Source organism: Palaemon carinicauda, chromosome 15, assembly GCF_036898095.1.
Source record: "Palaemon carinicauda isolate YSFRI2023 chromosome 15, ASM3689809v2, whole genome shotgun sequence".
NCBI classification, from domain to species: Eukaryota; Metazoa; Arthropoda; class Malacostraca; order Decapoda; family Palaemonidae; genus Palaemon; species Palaemon carinicauda.
Genome location: NC_090739.1, coordinates 19,780,972 through 19,806,406, shown reverse-complemented (window position 1 = coordinate 19,806,406; position 25,435 = coordinate 19,780,972). Strand labels below are relative to the sequence as shown.

Sequence of the window (25,435 nt, the reverse complement as noted above, 5' to 3'; positions counted from 1 at the left end):
TAAAACTCCAAAGTTCAACCTCAACGGAGTCACACTTAATTTAGATATTAGTTTTAATTGTCATCTCACTCGCTTGTCTTTATTTCAACATGGTGAATGTGTTCTGTTTTCTATTTCGTTGAACCGCTTTTCTTGTTGGAGCCATAAACTTGTAACAGTCTACTTTTCTTATTAAGATTTCGGCTTGTCTTTTGATAATAATTATAATAGTAATAGCAGACCATGTAGCAATAAAATGGCTTTTACACTATAATGTAAGCTTTCTCTAACCATATCTGAAGTTCATCATCAGACTTTTTTAATTGATCAAAATCATATCAAAGGAAACACCATTTAGGCTGTTTTGATTTAGAATACATATTACCTCTTAATATACTTTGCAGATTACCATTGTCCCAATAAGAAAGAACGATAACCGAAAATGTCAACTTTATTTTGGCCTCTCGTATCTGATCTGTGGATATCACGGCCTAATACGGCCGGTCAACATAAGAACAGTGAATCTCCTCTGCCACAGACGCGATCTTAATGTCGTTACCTTAAAAGTAACTTTAGATCTTGGTGTATTTCCGGCGGCGATGACCATAGCTGTCGTGAGGCCAGATTGAGGTATACAATGAGTCTGGCGGTGAAATTTCCATGTCCATGTTAGTGTAGGAGGAGTGACTTTGTCCGAACTTTGTTTGATGCAGCTGGTCGCAAATACAATGTCTAAGGGCATATGACTCATTTCCACACCTTTTTTTTTTATGGTTAGTTACTTGAATGGCAAATCTATGACGATAGCTTCAAAGGGTGTAGGTTGAAACCGTTGCAGACCCTTTCTAATTCAGTAAAACTGTATGCTTAGATTTTTTTTTGCTGAAATTCATTTGTAGTAGCAGTTTCTACAAATGTTCCAATGTTGAGTCCCTTTTTTACTTACCAGTTTCATGCTGTGTCCAATCAATAAGTTGCATTCTGTCGCTATTGCTTATTAGGTTCTAAAAAATGTGAAATGAGAACATTTGAGATGCAACACAAAACAGTAGACGCGACTCAGTATATTGTTGTTATTGTTATTATTATTATTATTATTGTTGTTGTTGTCGTCGTCGTCGTCGTTATTACTAGCTAAGATACAACCCTAGTTGGAAAAGCAGGATGTTATAAGCCCAAGGGCTCCAACAGGGAATAATAGCTCAGGAAAAGAAACAAGAAATAAAAAAACTACAAGAGAAGTAGTTAGCAATAAAATTAAGATATTTTAAAAACCATAACAGCATTAAAGAAAGCGGGATTGGGAGTTTTTAGTTATGGTTGGAATGAGATAAAATGCCTTTTAAGACTTTTGAAGTTGCGTCGTTTTCTCAATGAATCTCTGAATCTCGGGAGAATCTTCGTTGGTTGGTAAGAAAAAAAAAGTTGAAGAAAAAGCCTACACTGCCACTGGTTAATTTTTACTATAGTTATTATTATTATTATTATTATTATTATTATTATTTGTGGCGTCATCCATTATTGTGGCTGTTGATTTGTTTGGATTTGTATTGATATACAGATATAAAAGATAAATCTTTGGAAATTTTACATTTTTTGGGGGTTACTAAATACGTCTTTTGGAGTGATAGCCTATTTGTATCAAGTACTATACGAAAAATAAAGTAGGAAATGTGATTTAAGAAAATATTTTTCTTTTCGATTTGGGAGAGCGACGCCTTATATATATATATATATATATACGCTAGCTCTTGTCTTTGTGTGATTTCGCCTGGGGCTCTGATCCCCAGGTCGTTAAGAGAATCCAGACATTAATGTATCAATAATATATGGCTTATTTGAATATGAAAAACACGTCTAAATGTGCAAAAATTTATCATTTATCGAATGCCAAGTAACAAACTACCAATTAGCTACGATGGTGAAGATGGGTTAATTTCAATTCTAAGTACAAAACACCTGAATTCGACAGGTACAAGTACAGCAGAATTGTCATTGACTTTTATCTTTCTTCGTGGCCAAGTGGTAGTCACTGTCTCTACAAGTTTGCCGGACCAGGGTTCGACTCCCGGCCGGTTACAAGCTCTTGTCTTTGTGTGATTTCACCTGGGGCTCTGATCCCGAGGTAGTTAAGAGAATCCAGACATTAATGTATCAATAATATATAGCTTATTTGAAATTATATGTATATATATATATATATATATATATGTGTGTGTGTGTATATATATATATATATATGTATATATATATATATATATATATATATATATATATATATCAAATAAGCCATATGTTTTAATACCTTAATGTCAGGAATCTCTTATCGACCTCAGGATCAGAGTCCCAAGGCGGAACCACTCAAAGACAATAGCTTCTGGTCGGCTAGGGAATCGAACCCTGGTTCAGAAAGCTGTCATGACAGTGTCAATGCCATTTAGTCATGAATGTGCGTGTGTATGCATGCATGTTTTCATGTATGTATGTATGTTTGTATGTTGAAATCTCTCGCATATTCTTATTTTTGTACTGAAAGCCATAAGGATGAGTAAATCTAAAACCGTATGTAGCCCTGGGCAGAAATAAATGCATGAAAAGGGAAATGGGGAAGAGACGAAGACTTTAACTCTAAAAGGTCCAAATAGGTCTGCGTGTTAAAAAGATGAAAGCTTTTGCACGAAATTCTAGGAGAAAGTTACCCAGCCCTTTGATCTTCTACCAGAGCTTTGTACTGTCCTTAATATGCAGGAAAATAGTTTTTTTTTTTCTTTCTATCGCAACCCGCAAAATGTTTTCTTTCGATGCCTAGGTTAATAACAATAGGTGAGACTGTCTACATAATACATGAGGTAACATAGTCTTAAGTATTGATGATGATGATATATATATATATATATATATATATATGTGTGTGTGTGTGTGTGTGTGTGTGTATGTGTATGTGTATGTGTATATAAATATACATACATATATTATTATTATCATTATTATTATTATTATTATTATTATTATTATTATTACTAGCCAAGCTACAACTGTAGTTGGAAAAGCAAGATGCTATAAGCCCAAAGGCTCCAACGGGGAAAAATAGCCCAGTCAGCAAAGGAAATAAAGAAATAAATAAATAATGAGAAAAAATTAATACATAATTTTAAAAGCAGTATCAACATAAAAACAGATATGACATATATAAACCATAAAGACTTATGTCAGCCTGTTCAACATAAAAACATTTGCTGCAATTTTGAACTTTTGAAATTTTACTGATTTAACTACCCGATTATGAAGATCATTCCACAACTTGGTCACAGCTGGAATAAAACTTCTAGAATACTGTGTCGTATTGAGCCTATATATATATACCATATATATATATATATATGTATATATATATATATATATATATATATATATATATATATATATATATATATATGCAATGGACTGTGTGTGTAGATACTGCTGGAATAAATGTTGCCAAAATGTATTTACCAATCTACTAAGACGCCATATTTTTTTTTTCACAAATTATTATTATTATTATTATTATTATTATTATTATTATTATTATTATTATTATTATTATTATTATTATTGACGATTCAATATTTTACAGTATAGTTAAAAACGTAAAATTCCGGTGAAATTAGATCCTTATTATTTGACATAAGAACAGATATTATATATATATATATATATATATATATATATATTTACCAAGAGTATTTTTGTCTCTGTGGATGATAATAGTTCTCACCAAAAGCTTAAAGAAAAACCCAACTCTGAGTTACGTTTCAACTCAGATTGTTTAAAACCTGAATATTTACCGGCTTCTGGAAGAGGATGCTATTGCAAATGCCTAATTGAAAAATAAATTTTGTATAATTTATTATATAATAATTAGTCCTATCGTCAAAACGAATTGCTTTGAAAATAAGAAAAGTATATGACTACATAATTGAAAGTTAAATTTTGTAAATATTGAAATGTGGGACATATTTTTCTTATAAGATATTAAAGAAAATTAAGGTTTGTTGTTTCTTGAACAAATTGTGATAATGATTATCAGATGACAGTTCCAACTCTTAATTTTCTTGGGAAATTTGCATAAATACTTATTACCATGGAAGGTTTCAACCTGACCTTTTTCAACTCTTGAAAAATAGCTGATTGGAAACAGCTATCCCACATAGACATTGGTAAAAGCTGAAGACACACAGGATCATGGATTCCATGATATTAAATATTTGGACCTATATTTATCAATTTGGTTTTTATTTTGACTTATGTTGATTTTGATATATATTTTTGGTAAAATTCTGTAAAAGTTCATATCTATTTTTGTTATATTTTTGTAATACAATAATTCCGCATATATGTTATAAATTATTCTTAATAATTGTATTTTTTATAAGAAAAGATGAATAACGAAACATTCCATAGCAAAATAACTTCAAGTCGTGTGCTGACTTGATTTGCGTCATGTCTAGAGAATGCGGAATAAGAGAGGCTCAGCCGTAACTTGTGATTGTTTTGTGCATATCTTTGGGAAATATTAAATATTCTTATCACGTCACTAAATAAATTAAAGCAAATTATTGAAAAGTTTATAACAACTATCATCTTTAAAGTCGAAATTGTAGATCCGGTAAATGAAAATTTTCAAAATACTTCTGCTGTGTATATTTAGTTAGTCGGAAAGGAATTGCACCAACACTTCCCAATCTTAGTCAACAGAAAAGAATCGTAGAGGATTCATATGTTTCCGATACATGCCATAGGCGTGAGACTAAAATATGCCGCGTATTAAACTCGTGATTCATACATATCGCTCACACAAACTTCCTGAACAGTTCCACGTGTTCCCTTCTGATTGTAATACGCCATATCTCTCTCTCTCTCTCTCACTCTCTCTCTCTCTCTCTCTCTCTCTCTCTCTCTCTCTCTCTCTCTCTCTCTCTCTCTCTCTCTCTGACAATGTATTTCAATATTCGGCAAGAGTAATTTTTACTCACTATATTCTAAGTAAATACTTTCTGATTTCATGATATTCTTTTATTACTGATGAATTATTTCAATTACAAAGTTTTAGCCGATTTGTAGATTCTTAAAACAACTTTTGTATGTCTAAAATAACAAATATTTGAACTTTTGTAAGATGACTTTACTAATTTTAGCCTTATATTTTATGAATACCCAATGTAAATATTGGAAATAAAAAAAAGAATTACTCTCTCTCTCTCTCTCTCTCTCTCTCTCTCTCTCTCTCTCTCTCTCTCTCTCTCTCTCTCTCTCTCTCTCTCGTTATCTTCGGTATTTCAGCGTTTTGTCTTTGTTGGAGGAATGTTCTCCCGTAAGCTGACGAACGAGATGGCACGTGGTTAATCTGTTGCCTTGTGCCGTGTCATGACTGAATCCACTTATTCCATTGTAGATGATGCCATTCACTGCGGGGCCAGATGTGCTTTATTAATATTTTCTAGTCTCTCTCTCTCTCTCTCTCTCTCTCTCTCTCTCTCTCTCTCTCTCTCTCTCTCTCTCTACCGTCTGCAAGTATAGTAGAGTTCATTTCCAGTCACAAGAAACCAAGAAACAGAATGTACAACAAAAATCTCCATTTATGTCCGTTACTATAGTATGTAAGATCCTATTTCTAGTTATATTAACCAGATAATCTACAACAAATCTCTCTCTCTCTCTCTCTCTCTCTCTCTCTCTCTCTCTCTCTCTCTCTCTGAATACCTTACCTCTTATTATTTGAGTTCTCAAAGCACCTCCAAGTCAATTGAATCGGTGGCCACGTCTGAATACATTTTGCCAAGAGTTTGATTTCTGTCGGACCCTGAGCCCATGAGCAGGTGTAATGGGATGGGGGTAGTAGCACCGGCTTCATTGTCTGGGTAGACGAGTGAAAGGAAGTGCACCAGTAGGCTAAGAAATGTAGGTTAGGAGAATGCTTCTGACATGTGTCTTCTGTAGGGGGCCTTTGGGGCATCATTTCACCAAATATGATAACTATCGTCCTTAGTTGATATTTAAATGGGGGAAATTATATGTTGTGAATAATGTGACTTGGTTTGTGGTTTACATTCTGGTTCCATCTTGAAGTGTCAAGTGGTTTTGGTGACTACTGTATCTATTATATATTTGTAAGCTCAATGTATGTGAAAATATGAGAGAGAGAGAGAGAGAGAGAGAGAGAGAGAGAGAGAGAGAGAGAGAGAGAGAGAGAGAGAGAGAGAGAGAGAGAATCAACCGTCCTTTTGCCTTGGGTAACCGGTCCCCCTCAGTCACCCACTTTACTACATGTAACCCCGTCCTTCCTACACCTCCTCCCTCTCCCTCTTCCCCCCTTCTTTCTCCCTTGAGATTAAGGGCGTTCATTCATTTCGAAGCTGTCTTTCACCAGCTTCACCTTTTCCTTTTCTTCATCTAATTCGTAGTCGTCTAGTCATCTCTCATTTAAAGCATGCGTGACAGCGACAGAGGTTGTCGTATCCTTTTAGCCATGAGTAAGGGGTCGTGCTTTTTATTCAATAATTTCCCGTCGGATGTTTTAAGCCGTAAATATAGCCTGTTTGGCAACTCGAGACATTAGGGTTTGTAGGGGGGTGATATTTGGGGGGGTTAGTGGAGGGTATGTAGTGTGAGAGTGCTGAAGGCGCTGACACGGTTGTATCCAGATATCCATTCACGCGTTCATTCATTAAAAGCGGTGAAAGTGACGTAGTCGTAGTTAGGTCAAACACGGGTTATTTGTGGCCCCTCCCCCAATTCCTCCGCTTCGGTTTCGGTAAAACACATGTTGCGCTTGGACGCAACCACATTGAATAGTATTGTTCAGTGTTAAGCGGTTGGGCGTTCTTGCTCTTTTGAGATTTAAAGAAATTCGATATATAGTAAACGTTTGGCCTATTCTTTCAGCTTGAAACAAGACAATATATGCCTACTCTGGTCATGGTCTAGTGGTGAAATGCTTAAGTTTTATAGATATACATTATGGTAAAAACATTCCCACAGATTTTACATTGTCGTCTTTCCCCTCCATCGGCCGCTTCCGCTGAGGGGTATCCGGGTATTTCCGGCGTCCGTTAAGCACTTCCGGTTTTGTGTATTTACCGCCGGGACAGTCTGAGCCTTTGTACCTCCCAGCAGAAATTTTATTTCCCTCCGTGGAAAACAGAGAGAAAGAAACCGTTTTTGGGACCAGTGAGATCCTCTCATCCTATACCTTTCGTGGTTTTGGTATTGACGGTCAGTTTTGCGGCAAACTTGGTACTGGTCGGCTGACTGTAACCGGACGTCCCTGTTTGTTAGTGAATGTGAGAGATAGATTTACATGCTATTGACTATACCGGAGTGTTCATAGTTTAAGAGTTGTGGCTGTCGTGTGTAGAGAACGACGGCGTGGTATGAAGCCATATCTGTGATGTGCTGTCTCTGTGAAAGTGACACCTGTTGATCTGTTACCTGCCATGAAAGTAGCAATCGAATTACTTTTTTCACACCAGAAGAAAAGTGAACAATGGTTCGATGGATTCGGCTTTCCTCGGGTGGCAGGTAAGACTTGACTATGGAAGTTTTGCTTACATCTACCTGTTTTTTTGCGGTGTAGCTTCAGTTGATAAAGCGTGATCTTAGTTAAGATCAGCCAATAAACAAGTTTAATTCAAAATAATGTAGTGCGCCCTTCCAATAAATTTAAAGAACATTTGAATGGTTACCTTGTATAACATAAAATTGATACCTAATAACCCACATAATTTCGACTTGTTTGCGATTGAATTGTTGAAGTTGTATTCAAATATTTGATTATGGCTAAAGTAAATGTGTTCAACTTCGGACAGCTGCTCAGTTGTGTCCTGTTATTAAATTTCATGAATAATTGCCATACAACCTATGTTCAAGACCTCGTGTCACTTGTGTTTCAATAAGATTTTGACAAACAACTCTTCTAAGTATATATATATATATATATATATATATATATATATATAGATATTGAGAGATGTCATGATACCACGTGTTTTTGAAATTTGGGGAAAGCGGACTCTTGTTATCACTTTTGCCTCCTTTTTTTTTTTTTTTTATTTCCGGACGCTGTTGAAATTCTTAAAAACAAAAGCGTCTCATCGTCAGTTTATTATTATGTATATGAGTTTGTAATTGCTGTAAGTAATCATCGGTTATGTGCACAGATGAGAAAAGTTATTAGTTGTCTATGTCAGGGAAGTCTTATTCCTCTTTTGAATGACTTGTTTATTTTTATTAAATAATATTAATCCCCGAGTAATATTTGGTTACGAATTGATACATAACAAAACTGAGGGTGATTGAGCTCACTGCAATGCAATAATTTATTTTATTTGAAGCTGCATTTGTTGTACTTACAGAAGGGCATCTTTATTGTTCAGTGGGAATTTTATATTGAATTTTGTGTGTGCGCCCTTTTCATTGTTACAAATAAGTAGATTTTTCCAAATCTGAAAATAAAATTATAGACTGATGATGTAGCTTAGATATTTAGTTTTCAAGGACTTCCTTTATATGAATTTGTTATACTGTGCAGTGGCAGTAGCGAAGTAATGTTGCTTTGAATTATTGCTACAAGTTTTTATTCGTAGTGTTGCTCTCTCTCTCTCTCTCTCTCTCTCTCTCTCTCTCTCTCTCTCTCTCTCTCTCTCTCTCTCTCTCTCTCACACACACTCCTTCCTAGGGTACAAAAGGCGGCCCTGTCCTTGACAAAAACACTTTCCAATGACATTAACCTGGCCATCTTTCTTGCCATATGTCTACTTGTGATCGTGAATGGTTTCTATTTTCAAATAGAGATGGAATTAAAGATTTAGGATTCCAGGTACGCAAAAGTTAATGTTTTAGTAATGTGACTCGTTGTTGTCTTTTAAAATGACAATTTGAGAAATTTAATTATTATAAAGATTGCTTTCCATTGCTGACCATCTTGAATTTGAACTAATATTGTAATAGCTTAGTGGTATTCGTTTCGCGTTTATCATTCCTGTTGCTTGATTTCCTATACGTTGGCCTGTTTGTAGCCAGGTGTTCATGAAAGCTGCTGGAAGCTGGTTTTATACTTTGTAATCATTGAAAGAATTGTTGATACTGAAAATTTCGAGCTTGTTGTGATATGTACATTGTGAAAAATAAGTTCATATATATATAAATATATATATATATATATATATATATATATATATATACACATATATATACAGTATATATATATATATATATATATATATATATATTATATATATATATATATATATATATATATATTATATATATATATATATATATATATATATATATATATATATATATATATATATATATATATATATATATATATATATATATGGGGGGGTGAATGTTCACCCATTCGATTAAATTTGACTTTATGAAGACATTTTATCACTGTCTAGGGAATTCGTATTATATTTAGCCAATTTATGCTAATATGCTGGCGAAACTTTATTATACATTCTTATCTTCCGTGAAACATTATTTAGGGTATTTCATCTTGGTCAAAATCTCTTTACACTCGATGACACTTTTTATTGCTAAGTTGAAGAACGAGGATAGACAATCAATATTGTATCGAGGGTCTTTGATTTGAATTTATCTTCGTGGTATTTCATGTGAAGATTAGTCTTGAATCATTTTCCATAAGTGCTTAAATGTGGTACAGCCTGTTGCTATATTTAGTGAAGTGTATAATACCCTATAATCAGCCGTTTAACGAAATCATAAAAGATGGTCTGCAGGTCTGTATTGTAAAAAGTACATCCTCTGTATAAGGTAAGTTAATTAATGATACTAAAGTAATGGGATCATAAAATTTCCTCGTCTCGTCTGTCCTCGAACAAATGATGACGTGTGGTAAGTGAAATATCAAGGCAGGGTAAGAGGGATGTGGCCATTGTGTGATTTCGTTATGATATTGCGCGATGCAATGACACGTTGCTGCTTCCGGCGAGATAATATATTGTAGGAAAATGGATGAAACTTTTATCTTCGGTAATTTCATTATGAGTCGTCTTGAATGTATGACGAAAGGTTGTTTTAAAAAAGGACACATTTCTCTTAAACGAAAGATCGATACATTTTCAGTATCTTTAGCATTTGTGTATGAAATACCAGGTATTGCTTTTTAATATTTGTGTACAATTGAAGCTACAGACTTATTTTCTGTCACCATTTTAGGGTATTTTGCGTCGCTAGTTTTCAGGAATAAATCAATCAATTATTGACTTCTTGAATGTAATTTTAGCAACAGGAGGTTTGAAGATACTTTCAAACATGTTATTGTGACATGAAGTGTCTTGTGTTTTTATTGTTTTTCAGTAATATAAGTATTAGAATTAATTTCATGTTCTTAAGGAGAATTGTAAATTGACAATTTTTTTTCTCGAAAACTAAAACCTCAAGAACTCGAACACTTATTAAGTACCCAGTTTAATAAATGAATATATACAGTATATATATATATATATATATATATATATATATATATATATATATATATATATATATATATATATATATATGTGTGTGTGTATATATATAGATATGTATGTGTGTGTATGTATATATATATATATATATATATATATATATATATATATGTGTGTGTGTGTGTGTATATATATAGATATGTATGTGTGTGTATGTATATATATATATATATATATATATATATATATATATATATATATATATATATATATATATATATATATATGTGTGTGTGTGTATATACAGTATATGTGTGTAATTTTCATCAACAACACGCAACCATTTCCAAAATATGACAGACATATCTCTTAACAGTTAACACTGATATTTTATTGAAATCAACCTCAAACAGTAATGTACCATTATACGAAGAACAAATTTTCAGCTCGGTCTAACACTGGGTGTTTCTTTACAGCGGCCACTACTTGGTTCGAGTGCGTGCTCAGGTGATGATGCGCGATGACAGTACCGGCGGTTGGGTGCCCATGGGTGGGGGCGGCCTTTCCAACGTGTCTGTCAGGAAGCGCGTCACCCTCGACGACCCCAAACACGAATATCTTATTTACGGCAAGAGAATATCAGATCAAACAGTAAGTTTTATTCTGGTTTCTAAAGTATTTTCCAATTACCATTTTGGAATGTTTTTTTTTTCAATTACCATTTGAAGATATTTTTGAATTGCCATTTTTCATTTTTAGAATATTTTTTCAGTAATCTTTTTATATTATTTTTCAATTATCTTTTTAGAATATTTTTTCAGAAATCTTTATTTATATGCTTTTTCAATTATCTTTTTAGAATATTTTTCAATGATCGTCTTAGAATATTTTTCAATGATCGTCTTAGAATATTTTTCAATGATCTTTTTAAAAAAATTTCAGTTACCTTTATTTAGAATATTTTTCAGTGATCTTTAAAAAGAATTCAGTTACCGTTATTTAGAATATTTTTCAATGATCTTTTAAAAAAAATTTCAGTTACCTTTATTTAGAATATGTTTCAATGACCTTGTTAGAGTATTTTTCAATGATCTTTTTAGAATATTTTTCAATGACCTTAGAATATTTTTCCATGATCTTTTTAGAATATTTCTCAATGCTCTTTGTAAATTATTTTTTAGAATATTTTTCAATTACTTTTTCAGAATATTTTTCAATTACTTTTTTAGAATAATTTTCAAGTAATTTTTTTAGAATTTTTTTTTGGAATACTGGCAAGTTTTATCATAAAATACTTCAGTGACTATTTTAGAATACACAATTTTTGCTAGACTTCAAAACTCAATTGACATTTATTTCCACAGCATCTTTGATTTTTATCTTTATTGATTGTAACATATCATATGATAGCATGACTCTTAGCAGATATTAAATGATATGCTGTATCGAGAGCCTCTTTATCTCAGCAATTTCTCTTTCCCCGAAAGATTTATAATTAATTTATTGGATTGAAAACCAACTTTGCTCTATATCTATTATTTCTGCCATATTTACAGTACAGGATAAGGTTTCTGAAAAGTGTTTTGCAGTTTTGTCACTTAATGTTATACTGTTAATACTTAATATTACTGAATTTTTTAAAATATTGATTAATATGACATTACAAATGTAATTTTTTTCATGTAGAGGAGCATCCATTTTATATAATACTAATGTAATTGTTATTGATTTAATCTAGATAATTTCAATGTCATTGTCTTAACTGTTTGTCATTGGTGTTGCTTGATAGAGAGAGCATTGGTATAATTAAAGATGGAGTAGCATCCAATGCATCTTTGTATATGTTGTTATTACAATACTGTGAGACCCACTACAAGTGATTTTAAAAATTTAATATATATTTTTTTTACTTTATTGTATTTCTTTAATCATCTTGGTTATTATTGAGAAAAATATTTGAAGTTAAAAAAGTTTTTGAGGAATGAATTATTTAAAGGCACTCCTAAAAAAATGAGAATTCTCATGATAAGGAATTAACTATATTAATATCTCTGTTATATATACATTTAATAGTTTGATTTTGAGAAATACGTTTATTGAAAGTTTTTATGATGTTTGCAGGTAGTGTTAAGTTGTACCATAAAGAAAGACTTCGAGTACAACAAAGTGATGCCCACCTTTCACCACTGGAAGACAGGAGACAAGAAATTTGGATTAACATTTCAAACAGCCCACGATGCCAGGGAATTCGACAACGGCGTTCGTAGGGCAGTTGAAGATCTTCTGGACGGTTGGTATCTTGAAGTGTTTCGCATGTTGTCAATGTGGTTTGTAATATAATTATACTGGTAATTAAAGCGAGGACTTAATGCCAAAGGTTTTAAAAACTTAGTTCCAAATATTTCGTGAAAGGGTATCAGAAATATTTAAAACTCCACAGTATGTTTTTTGATGACTCAAAGTCCCCCAACCAAGAAAATCTTTTCCAAATACTGTACCCAATTATGTCTTGAGCGAGCTTTCCCTTTTAGCTTTTTAAACTGTCTTCATTTTGTCAAGTTCGGACAGTATTGAATCTTGTTTTTTCAGGTTTTTTTTTTTTTAGAAATGCTATTTCCTATAGAAATAATGTACCTCTTTTCAGATATCCATATTAACATCTCTCTCCCACAGTTTAGGCTCATTCCAGTCCAATCTTACTCTTTTGTGATACGTATAATTCTTTAGATATACTTGGTAAGGAGTGGTATAGAAGATATTCTTAGGATTTCTCTTCCCCTTATGAGGCTACTTCTGTCAGTGCACTGGCATTGTTAAAGGTCTGTGCATCATCCCTTCAACCTCTGGTCTCACTCACTTCATAGCGTTTTATTACACCTTCGTTCCCACTACTGTTCTTCCATCTTGCTCCCCAGCCTCTTTTAATCATTACTTCATAATGCAACTAATGTATGGTGGTTTTGCCCAGTTGCATCTGGGTGCTGAATGGGCTCCCAGGCCCCAGTGTAGGGTAATATGGTCCAAATTAAATTATCTATTTCATTTTCTATTTCCCCTTAGGTAATTTTACTTCCTTCATCCTATTATTAGTGCTGTGTGATGTACAGCAACACATACAGTATTCTTAGAAACCCTTTCCCTTTCCTTTTTATATATAGTTCGCGTCTTTTAAATCGTGAAAACCTATTTTTTCCCCTTTGATATAATTTTACTGAAATTTTCATTGATATGATTTGAAAAGAAAAATTATTTTATTATTTCATATGGTATTAAGGGGAATAAGTTGCTATATAATATGAACTTGAAAATAGATAAATTATGATCCCATACACTACAATAACAATTAAGCTGCAATGCATAAAAACCTCTGTACAAGGAGGTAAATAATCTGATTTATAGAAGTTGAAACTGTTTAAAGCATGAATATTGTGGTTCTCGCTAGGAACATGGCCAGTATATTCCTTTGATTACGAATATCGTTATTAACTAAATTCATGGTGAAATGTTTTCTATATCTGTATCACTGCCAACTAACCTCGGAGGAATTTTTATCCTTAGTTGGCGATGAAGAGTTGCTGTCCTCTTTCAGAAGGACTTCCAGGATAACTAGGGTTTACTTTATTGACATTAGATATTTTAGAACTGACAAGTTAGTGTTTAGAGATATCTCTCTCTCTCTCTCTCTCTCTCTCTCTCTCTCTCTCTCTCTCTCTCTCTCTCTCTCTCTCTCTCTCTTGCTGGTTTTGAAACTAAAATAGCCTCAGTTTTTTCTTTTATTTGTTGAAAATAAGTTCTTAAGATTACATGTAGTTTTATTTAAATTGATGTTTAAATTTGAATATGATTAGCATATTTACACACTATGTATTTAATAGATCATTTTAAGATTAAGTGGATACTTGAGAGATTTAAGTGTCAAGTTTATGGTTATGCTTTGTTGTTTCAAGCTTAATTATATGCTGTACCCCTTTCTCATTGGAAATGAAAAATAACAAATTTAGTCTTTGGTAATAATTCAGTAATTTCCTTTAGAAATTAAGAGTTCATTGTAGAATTCTTGTAAGACATATCATTAAAAGTCTGCAAAATGTTCAGAAAAGTAAAATTGAGGTTGATTTTGCAAATACTTTTCTAAAATGTAGCCATGCAAATATGTATGATACAGCGTTTGAATTTGAGATAATGACAATTTTTCAAATAACTCTTGCGTCAGCATAACTGTTAAATAGTGGCATGTATTTTAAACGACAAACTCTTAAATGTCTCAAAGAAAATGTCAGATTCTGAGCTTTCTCCAGGATTAGGAAAGGCAGCCCAGGCAAGGGTAGGTATATTATCTGTGGAGAGCTGGGGTCTCTCTCTGACAGTGCATGTAAGTTCAATGGATGCATAATTTTAGCATTTAGCTTACTAGGTTCCCTGTTGTATTATCAAGTTTCATATTAGGTTATAAGAAAAATATCAGAATTTTTGTTGCAACAATTATATGTGACCAAGATATTACTAGCAAAAGGAATAGCAAACTAGGATATTTTTTCCTATTTAACCTTAAAGATTTATTTAGTGTTATAATTGCAGATTTAATATTTATTGATATTTGAAAGAATATAAAGTAACTAGGAGTTCTCTTTAGTTCTGTGTTGGAAAGAATAAGCTTTTTCAATGGTATTATCTAGATAGATACTAGTTGACATTATATTGGAAGTTGGAATTAGGCTATTTATGGTGATTCATTTTCTTTGCGGGAAAATGTTAAATTGAAAATTTCTTGCCTTGGTCTATTAGTTTTTTTTACAAGTCAGCCTGATTAAAATCTTTGTGCATGAACTTTTTTGTTCCAGTGATCACTATTAAGGTGACTTTTCTTTATTTTTATGTCCTCTTTTTGGTCTCTTGCAATTTAAGGGTTGGCTTTAGAGTTTTGCAGTTAGTAGAAGCTTAAGCAAATGATGCAATATTGTACGTTAGTTAAATTTTTTGTGCTTTTATTAGATAATGTCAACTTTTGAGTTTTCTTTTGCATATTTTATAATTTTTATAATTCTTAATCAGGCTGTAATGTATTATGAACTGCTCTTATTTTCATATTTTTTTTCTTAATGCTGCTTACTTTGGACGTACTGTACGCGGTAAGTTTTATTGACATCAGCCCTCATACCTCCAGTGATAAGTTTTGATTAGAATAATTTCAAGTTCTGTTGCAAAAGTGTATACTGTACAACTCCCAACTCAACTTGTAGAAATTCATTATTGGAAACCCAAATGAGGACATTTGTAAAATCTAGAAATAACTGAGCCATTTTCGTAGATGTTCCCAATTATTTAAAATCGTGTTCCATTCCATTTAAATGCGGTGTTTAGTTATTAGATTGCCATTATCATTTTCAATAGCTAAGCTATAATCCTAGTAAGCATAAAGGCAACAAGGGAAGCAGCCCAATGTATAAAAGAAATGAAAAGTAAAGAATGAATTATAATAGACAAATACTGTAACCAAAAAAAAAAAATAGACAATGATAAGTTATAAATTCTGAAGTTCCCTTGAATTTGGAGTAAAGGTTAAGAGAGTTTGGAAAGGAAGAGGAAATGGAGATAAATTAGAAGTCTAGAGAATCGATGCAGCTAAATGTCAAAGACATGCTGCTAAGAATGTTAAGTAATATCTAGAGTCCACCACATGACGTGCACTACCCCCTACGGGGAATAGATGTATATTGAGGTTTACAAACCTAATATTTTTCTTTACTTAAATGTAATGCTGTAATTGTATTTCTCTGTATTACTTATAAATATTAAGTGAAGGCTTTCCAATATGCAGTAATCATCACTTACACAATACATTTGCTCTTGACCCTTTTAATGTGTTCACAAATTTAATTTCCATTCTCTGAAATCCTCATTGGAGATGTTTTATTATTATTATTATTATTATTATTATTATTATTATTATTGTTGATGTTGTTGTTGTTGTTGTTGTTGTTGAGAAGAGAGCACAATAATTTGTGACCATTGACTTTTGAGCATCATACTTTACTTTGAAAATGTGTGTGATTTATTGTACAATCAAAAAGTTTCTTCAGGGTATTGTTTTATATAAATTTCTCTTCATAACAGGATATTTGATTTTACTATACAGTATTCAGTTATTAACAAAATTTGATATACAGAAATTATGCAATTTACCTTCCTAATATGTCAAGAGGGTTTCTAATACATCCACATTATCCACATTGAAAGGAAGGTATATAATAGTTAAGTGGAATTACAATTCACTCTGTCTTCGGGTCCCAAGTTTGAGCCATGCTGTCAACTTGATAGAACTTGCCTGGTAATACATGACAACTTTAATGTTCTTGTGACCACCCAAAGCTCTACTTGCCGAATCATGAGCAGACATTTTTTAGGGACGCACTCGTTATAACTTGGTTGCTGATCGAACATTTATTGTATGCTTTTGACTGCGAGAACATTGTAGCAGCACAGTAATCTGTCCTTTTTGAGCAAGCTTTAAATCTTTTAGGGAATGCTCAGGCTGCCCAAAATTCTAGTTTAATCTTGGTCGGACTATGTAGACATGCACCAAGTTAATATAACGTCGAGCCCATTAAAGTAGGTACTACAGCTATATATCATAATAATGTATACAGTAAATCTACTGTATATTAGACACAAAACACCCAGGATATGCAAAACTTTTTGAGGCAAAATATGCCATTTTATGCAACAGGCTAGGCCACCAACATGTAATTTCTGTCTAGTTCACACACACGCTTTCAATCGATAGGTAGTGTGAGTGTATACAGTTCAGTATATCTAATGGATGCAGTATATAGGTAACAGCAACTAGACTAACAGTGAAAAGTCATTCAGGTCATTTTAGTTGAGCCATTTAGCATATGTAAGGTTTTCAGGTACTTTTCTTGGAATTTTTTTTTTTTCACTACCTTCCCAAAAGTTTGATATGCACTTGGGACATCCATTTGCCCAATATGCACTTAGCCTTGTATTATTGCCAATTAATGTTATCAAATTCATATACGCATTCACTCTGAAATGATTTGGTCTTGGGTGTACGTAGCGCGAGTATGTAAGTGCAGTCGATCGAGGGATTACTGTACAGTTTTAAGTGCCTATACAGTATAGAGTTGATGGAGATCATCATTTACTGACCAGTGTTCTTTAAACTTTATCAAAATCAACTTTCAAAGGCAAAGTGTTTGAGAAATTGTTGTGCTTGTGTATACAGTGGCAGCCCCTTAACTTTTGTCTCCTTCATGGGACTGGCCATCTGATAAGTACCAAAGACCCTATAGCAAAGTTAAAATAACCCACACCTAACAATCATCCCATATAGATTCTATTCCATGGGATGTTAGTGTGCTTCACATGTTAACCTGTAGGCATTACTTGAGGATATTTTCAGAGCACGTTTAACCGCTGGCTGTGTTATCTTTATAGCCCTCTGCTATACCTCCGTTCCCGCTACTTCTGTCAGTCTTACTGTTTAACCTCTTTTTTTTTTCTTTTTTTTATCTCCAATTTTACTTGGTCGCTGAATTTCTTTCCTGGTCCCATGGCAAGACCGTGTATGCCCCAAATTCATAAACCTATCCATCATTTAAATTATAGACAAGTAATATTTGATTTAAGAGAGGGCTAATGAAAGCCATACCATAATCATAAGTTAAGTACAGAAATATAATAAGTTGAAGTATTTCAAGTTAAGGGATTACTTTATACAGGATTGGTTAACCCAAGATATGTTGTATTGTGTTGAATGTTTAGGTTAAACATTATAAATTTTTATTTCTTTTTTTTTTAGGTCTCAACGACTTTCCCTCTTATCATCATGGCCTTAATATTGGTGTTGGAGAAGATCATGTTTTTATGGTAAGATTGGCCAAACTCTTGTAGTTTGTTTATGATTTTATGATTTACTGTATAATTTTAGCAATGATTGCTTATTATAAGTTCATCCCAATGTGCAGCATTCAATTGTTTTTTAATTCATGGTACCATCAGTAAGGTTTAAGAAGAACTGGTTTTACAAAGTTAAAGAATAATTTAGCGTAGATTTTTATGTAGTTTGGTTTAAGAATGGTTCCATATGCAAGCAGTAAAGTTGTGCAATGGCATAATTTATGAATATTGTATATTTATTTTGAAAAGCTTTGATATGATTATAAAGTGCTAGCACAATTACCATACACAAAATTGAATTAAATAACAGTTGATTTGGGAATATGATCATGGATACAGTACATACCACTCTGTATAGTTCAAGTAATTTTGGGGCATTTTGTTGGTAAGGTAATAAAAGTTAGACAGTTATATTAACAGACGGTGTTTATGATTTAACAGACAGTGAATCTTCCGGTGGAGAGAGATGGGTCTCGGTCGTCGTCAGGGTCCACTACCTGTAGCAGCAGCCGTCACACACCCACCGCAACTCCCCTGCCCACCCCAGACCATCCCCCTCACCACCCACACCACACACACCACCATCCTCCCCCTCACTATCCACCACCACCTGGAGGAGGAGGTGGAGTAGGAACAGCAGGAGGAGGAACAGGCATCATATCCACTACTAACGCTTCTCCCTCTTCCACCACTTCTAATTTAGCAACCTCCACACCAGGGCCAACAACCCAGCCATACACTCACCCTCACACCAACGACCATCACCTTTACCGTATCATATTTCCTTCCCGGCACAGACCTCCACTGCCTCATAACAACCATCCCCCCGACAAGCCAATAGAGCCTGACTGTGATCCTAAATCTGGCAGCCCCCTTGACATGCCCCAAGACCAGGATAAGATAGAAGTTCTCGGAGACAATTATTCATATGTACAGTTTGCTCCAGAACGACCACCAGTGATGCATCATGAATACAGCTATCCCGTGGTGGAGGGCATCAAAGGGGAAAAGAGAGACAGTATAGCTTCCTTGAAGAAACAGCAGCAGCTCGAGCTTGTCGGGGGGACACACCCACAACCAATGCCCCACTTAATCTCTGGAAAGAGAACAGGACGAGGCAGGAAGACAACCAAGGCCCGCTGCCGGCACTGCCAAGAAATGTTTACCTACGATGCAAATTCTCGAGGCAGCTGCGAATATTCACCCGACTGTGTGCGCACAGCTATTGACACACTTACATGCATCTCTTGTGCACAGTGTATGTTATATCACTGCATGAGTGATGCTGAAGGAGACTTTGCGCACCACCCATGTGAATGTGGAGGTCCTGGAGGCACAGCGGATGAATCGTGCGGGCGGCGGTGGCTTGGTTTAACGCTGTTATCCTTATTGGTGCCGTGCTTGTGGTGCTACTTGCCTCTACGAGCATGTCACCGATGCGCCGTCGCCTGCGGATTATGCGGTGGTCGCCATGAGGCCTCCTGACTCACCGCCCCCACACATGCCCAAGAAGAAGAAGATGAGGATGATGACGATGACGAAGAGGAAGATACCGTTTTTACAGTAACAGGTAGCCCTACAGTACCCTCCCCACAACCATGGTGTGATCAGGGGAGCAGTTCCCAACATTCTGGTGTGGTCTTGGGCATGTATGTGGATGGATGAACCAAACCAGTGAAATACTGGTATAAGTTTTGTAGCCAGTCAACTGTTGTGGCAGGGATGACGACGGTAGTGGTTGTGTGAACTGAAAGAGTGGAAGGGTGCTGATTAGCACAAATATGATTGCTAGACAATTTTCAAGTAAGGAAAAGAATGTAACTGTGTGATACAAGGAGTGTGAATGTAACCACTTTGACATAAGTGGCTAGAAAGGACACAACAGTTTGAGTGTTCTATGTACCTGATGGCCATCCTCGGCCTCAGAGAGTGTGTGTGCATGTGTGCGTCAGTGTGCAACGCACACACACTGCCGTACATGGCCAGTTCTCAACTCTTGCATTTGGAAACCCTTGTTCATCTATATGTGAGCTGCTCTATTAATGGCAGGTCTGTCCGGCTTGGTCTATTTAATAATATCTAAAGGGATCCCAATTTTTCGAGGGCTCAGGAGAAATTGTGACGCCCTTTGGAATTGCTGTGACTTTTTGTATGCTTTTAATTATTGTGATAGATGTTCTATATATTGATAGCTTTAGCCGGCCAAGACGGACAGGTGGCCTAGGCAGCTGGACTGTCACGTGTCACATAATAACTACGTGAAGTTCACACTTGCGTTTGCCTTACATGCCCACACTTTTGTGTTTAGTCTTTTGGAGATGATCAGCGCCGTTGTCTGTGCATGTATGCCAGGCAACTTTTATCAAGGGTTTCCTTGTCATTTTAGGTGCTATAGCACAAATCATGGATTTTTTCTTTTCTAAGTGAATAATTATCCAAAAAAAGGTTATTCAGTTGTGTTGCAGTCAAAAGAACAGTTTTCTACACAACTTTATATATACATAAATATATAAATATATATACAACATGTGTAAGGCAGTTGCACTGTGAAACATAATAAATTAAAAAGGTGAAGTTTGGCTTCTTAAAAAATCAAACTAAGGTAATGATGTAACTACATTAAGGTAGTTGTCCAATGATAAAAGACTAAACCTCCAAATTGCATCCATGTAAGCAACACAGGTGGCATATGAATCCATGCCCTGTGAAAAATCTTTTAACTACGTTTGTCACAATTCTATATAAATATTGATAACCAGTCATGATTACCAAAAGGAGGCCAATATCTTGTCAAGACAATTTTTGTGTACAACCTAGATGGTGGCTCAATCGATTCATGGTTACACCTAAGAGGATTGCAGGTGATTAAGGTGTTAAGTTCTAAGCCAAAGGCACTCCGGGAATGTAGCACCATCTGCATTCCTCTGTGGTGCTGTGGCTTGAGTCGAAATAGATGTTTTTGGTAGCGGTTCATCTAGGAGCAGCTAGGTCATCCCCCAGGCAGTGAGATAGTTGGTAACTTGAGGCTCCAGATATTAGTTGACCCTTTTTTGAGGTAAGGACCATAACCATATTGTCATCACTACCTTGGTAGTTGACCTAGCTTATGTCAGCTCCCCGATACTTCCGTATATGCCACCCCTAGTCACGAACAAAATTGCAATTTATGTCCGAGTCTATCGTTTGTTTTCTTTGCAACAAGTTTAAGCAGAAAGTCACAAAAGATGTAGTTTCATTTTACCTTTATGAAAATTGTTATAAATCGTGGAAATATTCTATAAAGGTTATCAGAATTTCACCAAGTGATTGATTTTAATAATTTGATTGTGTCACCTATTGTTTACTGATAACTTAATTATATTTGTCATATATAGGCTGTAAAGATGATTTTATGAACAATAATGAAAACCAAAGACATATCTATGAGAATTAGTATTTTATCCCTCATTTTGGTGTATTTCCCTTATTATGATGGATTTTGGTAAACTGGTCTCAGATGGTTGTCCATAAAAAATCAAAGTGTGAATCACTCAAGAGTTTTTAATCATAAAGGCAGTTAAATGGGGCATACAGATTATGTACTGAATTTGTATTGTTTTATGAAAAGATACATTTTATTAAGACCAGTATTCTGGGGAGAACAGTGTTTTGATATGACTTGAAATAATTTCATCACACTTGAGTATATCGTGGTGATATTTATGTAATCTAAACTGCCATGATATGATGAGATATAGAAAATCAAAAGGCAGCTGTATTACGTTGAATATAATGTACCATGGCTATTTACAATCCAGCTCAGTTTTTTCATTGTGTACAGTAATGTTCTCTGGAAATTAAGCATAGTTATTTGTAGTTTACTTGCACCTCCGAAAGTATTCTATTGAAAAGAACTGTTATCAGGTGAAAGTAAACCTTAATGCTGAAAAAATATAGTAATAGCATTCTTTTGCAAAAGGAATTTTGAATCAGAAGATGTATATAAGGGAGAATCAGTCTATGATTATTTTTATTTTGAAGTTCATCTATTAGCGAGTACATAAATCAAGATTTTTATTAAAAAATTTCAGTACATAATTTATTTAAAGATTAACTTCTATGGTGAAGTAAAAAGAGTAAGATGACTGCTGGTGAGCCAAGAACCACGAGGATAAGAATCCCTGACTTTGGTACTCCTTACAAACTGCATAATATATAAAAGGGCTACTTTTCCTCTATTCTACAACTTGTTTATTGAGACTATTTTGACAGCATCATATTCAAAAGAAAAACAATATATGATTTTATATAGTAAGATTTCCTAATTGGAAAAAGGTGAATTTTATTGCTAGAACATTCAAGAATCTCAATACATCTCAAAAGTGAACTATCAAAGGTAATTAACTAAACTAATAAAAGTAAATAACCTGCATCACTCTAGAAATTATTGAGTATTTATAAAGTTCTGATACATAGGCAAATATTTTTGCTCTGATACATAGGCAAATATTTTTGCCATTTATATGGAAATATAATTTTCATTCAGAATTTAGAACTAAGCCATAGAATTCTATTGCATGGTCATTAGCCAACAGGTAAGTCCTTGGTTTTTTTTTTATTAAAGCTTATTATTGAGAAAAGTTGGTTGAAAAGGTTACAACTTGTTAAAAACTAGTTCACCAAATAATTGATTTTTATCTGGAATTCATTCTAGAATGCTCAGTTATAATATATATATGAATTGCTCTCAGGATTTGCATACTATACATTTTTATAATATTGAATTCAAGAGAAAAGCTGTGAATGTAAGAGCTAGAGTTATTTGAAAGTGTTTTTTCTGATATAGCAATTAAAACAATACTTCTTGCCATCAAATTTTATCATAGCTGGTCATTGAATTGATTATTCCTGCTGAAAATATGTTTTGTCCTGGGGTTGTATTCTATATACAGTGGTAAATAGAGTTGAAACTAATAAGAAAAAAGTAATAATTGCATTACATAGGGTTTGGTGGAATAGAGGAATAAACAGTCTGTTAAAGAGAGAAAAATCTTAAGTTTTGGTGGAATAGAGGAATAAATAGTGTTAAAGAGAGTAAAATCTTTAGGTTTGGTGGAATAGAGGAATAACAGTCTGTTAAAGAGAGTAAAATCTTTAGGTTTGGTGGAATACAGGAATTAACAGTTGGTTAAAGATAGAAAAAATCTTAAGGTTTGGTAGAATAGAGGCATAAGCAGATGGTTAAAGATAGAAAAATCCTAAAGTTTGGTGGTATAGAGGGATAAAGTCAGTTCATCGAGAAAGATCTTAAGGTATTTAGTTACCAAAACCTAGTTTGATAAAAATGTAAAAAAATTAAATGTTTATCATCATGTAAGTGAAGAGTATAAGTATTAAAGAAAAGAAAAGTTCAACTTAAGGGAAGAATATATTCAGCAAAGTTATAGTAGATGCAGTTCAGGGATGAAACTGCTAAAACTAGGAAGAGTATGCAGACCTGAACTCCCGATGGACCGTTTTAAAGAGTAAGCCTTTCAGAAGACCATTGTTCTTGTGTTTTCATCTTTGTTAATTAACAAGTGAATGAAGAGATATATATGGTCATTACAGTACATAGTTTTATGTGATTCCTATTATCAATATAGAAAAAATGTGTAAATTTTTCTTATATAAATTTTTCAGAGTAGAGTTGGAAGCTCGTATTATGAATGAAGAAGTGTCAGGAGTCCAGCGACTTGAAAAAAAGATCAAGATGCTTTGTATATTTGATGAGAAAGGGTGAGGAACAGTTGAGCAGAGGAGCAGTATATCTGGAGGTAGCAGGCTGAAGACCTATAGGAGACCTCAGAAAAATGGGGAAAAGGGGATAAATGATAACCTGGACTAAATAACTCTTCAGGCGTAAAGAGTACTGGACTAATGAATGTGAAGAGAACTTTCTTTCTTTCCAGTTAAAAAAAGGGGAACGTTTGAAATGAAAACCTTTTTTACAATGATGTTATACACACTTAATATAGTATTTTCAATATGCTTGGTATAACTGTCTGTGAGTTTACATAAGAAAAATTTAAGTTGCAATTGCATTTTCTAATGAAGATACAGTACTTAACTTTGACTCTATTCACTGAAAGGATTACTTAAGGTAAACAATTGCTTGAAGTAGACAATATTCAGCTTCTTTTACATAACAAACAGCAAATACTGATATTTTACTTGCAAGTATATCCAATTTGTGTTTAAATTGTTTTATTCATACGTGGATTCAAACTTTGAGTCATTTTTATGGTTTACTCCTAGTCTCATTTTCTCTATGACCAGACAATGAAAGAAAAAGGTTTGATTGCATTATTCTTCTTATAGTTGCTAAGCAACCTCCTGGTCGTAAAGTTAAGTGGACATACCTCGCTTCCCCTCTGCAATCAAACATCCGCATACACCCTCGAATACCTTTATAGTGCTTAGTGTTTGTGGCTTTTGTGTCTAATAATCAATGTCACTTGCATTTCTATCATTATTTGTGAGTGCGTTATGACAAGCAAGTCAAACGCTATGCATTCATGGCCTGGCCATGATGGACATCCCTGTGGTACCTTCATGAGCGAGGTTGAATTTTATTGGTATCCTGTTTCTCCCTCTTGCCTCGGTAACAGATATTCAGTGGAATAACCATGTGAGTACTTTAGGGAGTGGCTGTCCTCCTAATGAGAGAGTTATCGTTCTCATCACAAGAAATGATCTAAGCGAGATCGTTCTCTTTCTTCATCTTACGCCAGCAGGGGCAAGAAATGAGTTTGTTTCTGCTACAAACCTTATCCCCCAACCAGGTCCTTCATGTCAAGAACCCACTGAGGCTCCAGTCATGGATGACAACGGCAATCAAAACTTTAAGGTTTTATTATCCAGTGTTTATAATGTGCAGTATGAGCTTGTACCAGTACTTGTAGCGGATCTTTTGGCTACAGTTGCTGCGCTCCCAGAGCCAGATCCAATATCATCATCATCACTCCCTGATTACCCTGTTATGCTTGGCTCTCCCTCACCTACGAATGTGTCAAGTGGGGAACCTTGCATGTCGGATT

The 25,435-nt window shown here is 34.1% G+C and overlaps 1 protein-coding gene across 2 annotated transcripts in view; it reads left to right on the top strand.

Annotated features, from left to right (window-relative positions):
* The window catches only part of Spred (Sprouty-related protein with EVH-1 domain), an 83,470-nt gene extending 61,670 nt beyond the window's left edge, over window positions 1-21,800 (top strand). Inside the window, exons 1-5 of one of the 2 annotated variants that reach the window (XM_068388184.1) lie at window positions 7,396-7,539; window positions 10,934-11,108; window positions 12,579-12,747; window positions 18,280-18,347; window positions 18,819-21,800. In XM_068388184.1, coding sequence (XP_068244285.1) covers window positions 7,505-7,539; window positions 10,934-11,108; window positions 12,579-12,747; window positions 18,280-18,347; window positions 18,819-19,862 — 1,491 coding nt within the window. In that variant the 5' untranslated portion in view covers window positions 7,396-7,504 and the 3' untranslated portion in view covers window positions 19,863-21,800. Of the gene's footprint in view, window positions 1-7,395; window positions 7,540-10,933; window positions 11,109-12,578; window positions 12,748-18,279; window positions 18,348-18,818 lie in introns of those variants that run through there. The other variant, XM_068388185.1, reaches the window with a different exon arrangement.
* Window positions 21,801-25,435: the final 3,635 nt, after the last annotated feature.